The 6,388-nt window shown below is 50.2% G+C and overlaps 1 protein-coding gene across 1 annotated transcript; it reads right to left on the reverse strand.

The window, feature by feature from the left end:
• Positions 1-952: 952 nt before the first annotated feature.
• H6S33_011652 (uncharacterized protein) lies at positions 953-6,259 on the reverse strand (the record flags this gene model as incomplete). Its single annotated transcript, XM_044843038.1, has 4 exons — positions 953-2,564; positions 2,670-2,861; positions 2,923-5,053; positions 5,086-6,259. The coding sequence occupies 4 exons, from the start codon at positions 6,257-6,259 to the stop codon at positions 953-955; spliced, it is 5,109 nt and encodes a 1,702-aa protein (XP_044696420.1).
• Between the last annotated feature and the right edge of the window lie 129 nt (positions 6,260-6,388).

Raw genomic sequence — 6,388 nt, forward strand, 5'->3', positions numbered from 1 at the left:
TCAGACTCAGATACTGAGCGGCCGATACTCACCTCCCTCTTCCAATCCGCATGCGTACTAGCAGAACGACACGAATTTTGAATTAGACGGTCCTATTGGGTCTAACATTCCACTCGTAGAGCACTCGCCACTGCCCTCAGAGCATTCACTGAATAGCACCCTGTATTCCTCTCATATCACTGGATAGCACTCGGTATTCCTCTCATATCACTGGATAGCACTCGGTAATCCTCTCACATCACTAGATAGCACTCGGTAATCCTCTCATATCACTGCATAGCACTCGGTAATCCTCTCACATCACTGTATAGCACCCGGTAATGCTCTCACTGGATAGCACCCGGTAAGCCTCTCACATCACTGGATAGCACTCGGTGATCCTCTCACATCACTGCATAACACTCGGTAATCCTCTCATATCACTGCATAGCACTCGGTAATCCTCTCACATCACTGGATAGCACTCGGTAATGCTCTCACTGGATAGCACCCGGTAAGCCACTCACATCACTGGATAGCACTCGGTGATCCTCTCACATCACTGCATAGCACTCAGTAATCCTCACATATCATTGCATAGCACTCGGTAATCCTCTCTCAAGGGGGTGAGTAGCGAGTATTCCGCAGGGTACGAAGAGGATAAATAGGAGACGGTATGGGAACTCGCAATAGGGGTACTACGGGACTCTAGCGTTGGTAAGGTTCGACGGGGCACGAAGAAGGCGAGGCGGTGGTCTTCTTTTTAAAGAAAGAAGAGGACGGTAATATTGTATAGCAATAAACAGCGTAGATACAGAAGACGTTGCGTAAAGAAAGAAGAAGAAGAAGAACACAAAATACAAACAAAAACCCCCCTTAATATACTCAAGGAAATCCCAACGATGACAAATCCAACATGACTCATACACTAACGATCAACAGAACCCGGTAGAACCGAATAGAACCTTTCTGACTAATCCGACTCTTCATAACCCCGTACCTCCACTAGTCGATCCATGAAAGTAGCCCCCCCCTTCAAGCGCGAGCTCCTGCGAGCCTTAACCTTAATCTTTGCTTCCAATGGCCCAGGTTTGTCGGGGTAGCGTATGTGGAAGATATCAACGGCGGCGGTATTATCGTGGTATGCGGCGGGTTCCCAGGTAGGGTCGGTATAGCCCGTCCACTTAACAAAGTATTGCAGGCCAGTGTTCCGTAATTCTCGCGAGTCCAAGATTTCCTCAACTGCGTACTCCTCCTCTTGTTCGACGATAATGGGCGGGGGTGGTGGTTGAATTTGCCCTGGGACAGGATCATTCGCAGCGGGGTCCAACAATGATACATGGAAGACGGGGTGCACCTTCATACTTCTAGGCAGGTCAACTCGATACGCATATGGCGATATGATTTCCTTAACGGGGAACGGTCCCAGTTTCTTCCAGTCCAGCTTCCGGGAGTTACGCGTGGTTCGGATGTTTTTTGCTGAAACAAACACCATATCACCGACATCGTACCGTGGGGCCGGGGTTCGTTTAGTATTGACGGCCTGCTCTTGCTGATCCTGCGCTGTGCGGATATTGGAACGTAGGTGCTCGTGGAGTTCTCTCATCTTCGAGGCGAAGTCTTTAGCGTTAAGACTCGGTGGGGTCCTGTCAAGCGATTTGATCGTCACTGTAAACCGGGGGTGGAACCCATAGTTCGCGAAGAATGGTGTAGCTTTAGTGGATGCGGAGACCTGATTGTTGGCGGAAAATTCTGCCATAGGAAGCCATTTTACCCAATCGTCCTGTTGATAAGAGACATACCCTCGTAGGTATTGCTCCATCACAGCATTCAGCCTTTCGGTTTGGCCGTCGGTCTCCGGGTGGAAGGCGGTGGACATCCTTGCCTCGATGTTGAGGTGTTTACAAAGAGCCTTCCAAAACTTAGCTGTAAATTGCGTACCGCGGTCGGAGGTGACGTGTGTGGGTAGCCCGTGGAGCTTCCATATGTTTCGCAGGTATAGTTGGGCGACGTCTTCGGAATTGACAGTAGTATTGCAGGGCAGGAGGTGTCGCATCTTTGTTAGCCGGTCAACCACTACCATAATTGCATCGTACCCTTCACTTTCCGGTAGGCCAGTAACGAAGTCCATCGATACCTCCCGCCATGGTTGTTCGGGAATCGGTAAAGGTCGAAGTACGCCGAGTTTTCCGTGGGTGTTGGGTTTGCTTTGTTGACAGGTGTGGCAGTTCCGAACGTAGCGGGCAATATAATTTCGCATGAGGGGCCAGTAGTAGTCCCGACTGACGAGTTCGAATTTTTTTTCGCGTCCCGGGTGTCCAGCAGAGGCAGCGTCATGGTAAAGTTGGAGGATTCGAAGCTTAAGAGGGTCGTAATCAGGGACATATATACTGCCTCGGTAAAGCAATCGGCCTTCAACCTCGGTGCATTCGGCGAGTGATATGTCCTTTGATTGTCGATCGCCTTTATTCCGCATATCCAGTATCTTTTGGTGAAACGGGTCAGCGCTATATCCTTCATCGAATAATTCCTGCAGTGAGGTTGGGGCTGGCTGAATTCTCGTCCTTTTCTTTGACTGATCAGAACTGGCAAGATTGATTTAATGAATTAGCCATTGAGCGTCAAAGAGAAAAAAAGAAAATAAAAGAAAAGAAAATGCAAAATACTAGCAGGATGAGGGGATTAATTACTTTGCATCATCTTCGATTTTGACGGCCCTTGAACGAGCTCTTTTATCCCGCTTCTCCAGTTGTTTCTGGGCTTCATCTCGGTTTGATTGGGCCGTAATCCCAACGCCAAACATATCCTCAAGCTCTTGATCAATGTCATTATCATCGCTCTCGTTTTTAATGTTTCCATCGTTTTTGTCACCGTTCTTCTCACTTTTGATTAAAGCATCGTAACCTCTCTTCAGCGGGCTCGTTTGAGAAAGAACCCGCCAACAAACTTAGCTTTGCATCAAGATTCTCCTTCTTCAACACGACTTGACTCTGATGCAATTGTCTTTCATCCCCCTCTCCAGGGAGATCTCCTGATCTTCTTGTCAACGCGTCCGGCTTCCCTCCTTGTTTCCCTGGTCGGTATTTGATAACAAAATTAAACCGTGACAGGTATTCTGCCCACCGTGCTTGTCTCCGGTTGAGTTGTTTGGTACTCATAAAGTATTCGAGATTCTTATGATCGGATATGATGGCGATTGGGTGTACAGCCCCTTCAAGTTCCGGTCGCCACTCCTCAAAAGACCGGATGATTGCCAATAATTCCTTGTCGTAAATCTCGTAGTTGCATTCGGCGGGGGAGTGTTTTTTCGAGAAGTATGCAACAGGTCGGAGGATACCATTGTCATCGTATTGGGAGAGTATACCAGCGGAGACATAGTCAGATGCATCGGTTTCCACGGTAATTTCCTTCTCCGGGTCGAAATGAGTAAGAATGGGCGCCGTGGTAAAGGCTTCTTTCAGGGCGTTGAAGGCGGTTTGGGCTTCGGATGTCCATCCAAATGATATGTCCTTAAGTGTCAGTCTGGTAAGAGGAGAAGCCAGCTCCGAGAATCCGCGTATGAATCGGCGGTAAAAGTTAGCAAAACCTAGGAATGCTTGTACATCCTTAACTGTTTTGGGGACGGTCCAATTCTTCACCGTCTCCACTTTCCTTGGGTCCATTTTTATACCATTGGGTTCGATAATCAGGCCGAGATATGTGGTACTTTGTGTATGAAATTCGCATTTCTCCGGTTTCAGCAGTACTCCATTTCTTTGTAGGGCTTCCAGAATCTTCTCGACGTGTACTTGATGTTCCTCGAAGGTATCGCTGTAAATAAGGATTTCGTCAAGGTAGGCTGTGCAGAACATATCAAGGTAATCACGGACGCAATCATTAATGAAATGTTGAAAGGTGGCTGGTGCATTGGTAAGGCCGAAGGGCATTACGGTGTATTCGAAATGTCCGTAACGCGTTCGGAAGGCTGTTTTCCATTCTTCACCCTTAGCCATTCGGATCTGATTGTACCCTTGGCGAAGGTCAAGTTTGGTGTACCACTTGGCCTTGGAAAGGCGGTCGAGAGTTTCCCGGATGAGTGGCAGCGGGTAGCGATTTTTGACAGTAAGTTCGTTAAGGCCACGATAGTCGACACAGAGGCGGAGTGTTCCATCGGCTTTTTTAACAAATAGGACAGGGGCACCGGCAGGCGAAGAGCTGGCCTGAATAAACCCCTTTTGAAGGTTGTCCTGTATGTATTGTTTCAGCACAATGAGTTCCTCGCGGGACATACCATAAAGTGGCCCAAAAGGGGGCTCTTTCCCTTCTTTGAGCGGTATCTTATGATCATAGGGGCGGCGAGGTGGCATCTCGTTAGCGAATTCTTCGTCCATCATTTTATGAAATCTCTTGTACCGGGTTGGGACCCGGTTCCTCCAGTCTTGCTTAGGGGCCTCGCCCGTTGCTTGATCTATTTCCTCAATAGTTGTACTAAAGATTTGGAGTTTGTCTCTTTGAGCAAAGCGACAAAGAGCAGCTGAACTGACAAGGTGAAAACGGGGCGGTGGTGCAACCCCTCTAATGGGAACGGGTATCGGGGAAGAGTTGTACTTGCTTTTACAGTATTCGGAGTCGAACAGTATGCTATTGTCCTTAAACCGTAATGTTGCATCGTGCAATTGAAGCCAGGGGATTCCGAGGACGAGTGGGTACGAGCCGAGTTTGGTAACGAAGAAGGGGGTAGTTTCGTGGTGGGAGTCAATGGATAGCGGCAGATAGCAGAGGTGGGTAATTTGTCCAGAAGATATGGGCCGACCGTCGATGACTTCAAGAGTGCGGGGTGATTTGAGGGGGAGAAATGGGAAGTTGTTATGGCGCGCGAAAGTTTCATCAATGAATGCGAATCCGGAGCAACCGGTATCGATCAGTGCGTGAGTTTGAATGGATGTTTTATTGTTTATAATTTTACAAGAAGCAACAAAATGATCCCCATCCAATTTATCCTCCACAGACGATACCGAGAAGCCAGAGATAGAAAACGCAGACAAAGGAGAAACATTGGAAGGTCCCAGGCAGGGGCCATTAATCAAGCCCGGGACTACTGAAAACCCGACTCAGAGGAGGCGGGACTAGCGACCAGTGGAACAGCGGGGTCGACGGCCGTATGACTGGGTGCGAGGAGGGCGCCCCTCATAACCGGTTGATTACCGCGCGGGCGATTGGCAGAGGGGCAGTTGGCAAAGACGTGACCGGGGTTGGCACAGTACATACAGAGATTGTTGTCCCTTCGCCATTGCTTTTCAGCGGCAGAGGTTTTGCGTTGTCCATTGACAAAAGTGTATCGTTGTTCAATGGCAGGACATTGAGTGGGGCGGCTTTGGAGAGCGGAGAGGTCCATTGGGGCGAGGCCTCCGGCGGTATGAGATGGGTGTGCGACAGCAGCGGGGGCGGTGAATTGTCCCATTGTATTCCGAATGGCCCTTTGTTCAGCTTTGCGGCCCCGAACCTGGTTATCGATTGTCATCAACATGGTGGCATAGGCTTCGACAGTGTTAGGCCTGTCTGTCCGGTATGTCATAGCGTCCTTCAGATCTTCTGACAGTCCTTCGGCTAGGGCATCGATCTTTGCTCCCTCGTTGTAGTTCAGGTATGCCACGATGCGGAGGAACTGTGAATAATAGGTAGCGAAGTCCCCTTTGCCTTGCTTCAGGGCAACGGGTTGGCGACGGGTGGTACCCCGGGGGTCTGGGTCTCCAAACGAGGCTTCCAGGTGGGCAACAAAGGCAGTGACGGAGGAGAAGGGGGCGGCAGGGTTAGCGTTGACAAGTGGAACGACCTGGTCGAGGGCCCTTCCTTCCAAGCGACTGACGGCATAGATAACCTTTGCTGCCTCGTTTCGGAACCGATCGTGGTTGACTTCAAGTTTCATTCGAAGTTGGGTGGTGAATCCGGGGAGCTTGGTGCGGGTGCCATCGAATTTCTCAGGGTCTGGAAACTTTTCGGACCTGAAGGCGGGGGCAGGAGCAGGTGGGGGAGCAGGGGCAACGGGGACAGCGACGGTAGGGGCGGGGGCAGCGCGGGCGACATTGAGGTCGAGGTTGAGCCGGTTTATCTGCTCCTCGAGGTTGTCAATGGTTTCATTAGCGGCGGTGAGTTGTGCATGGAGGGTATCCCTTTGGAGGCGGACGCGCTGGACGAGGGTGGCGATGTTATCGAATAGTTCAGCAGAGTCGGCCTCATACATCTGTCTGAATGCTTCTACATCGTTGGGTGCGGCCCATACAGGTGGCTCGGGGGTGGACATGTCGTACGGTGCGGATGACGACGCAACGTAATCTCAAGGGGGTGAGTAGCGAGTATTCCGCAGGGTACGAAGAGTGTAAAATAGGAGACGGTATGGGAACTCGCAATAGGGGTACTACGGGATTCTAGC

The sequence above is a fragment of the Morchella sextelata genome (assembly GCF_020137385.1).
Source record: "Morchella sextelata strain SCLS chromosome Unknown scls_6, whole genome shotgun sequence".
Taxonomy (NCBI): domain Eukaryota; kingdom Fungi; phylum Ascomycota; class Pezizomycetes; order Pezizales; family Morchellaceae; genus Morchella; species Morchella sextelata.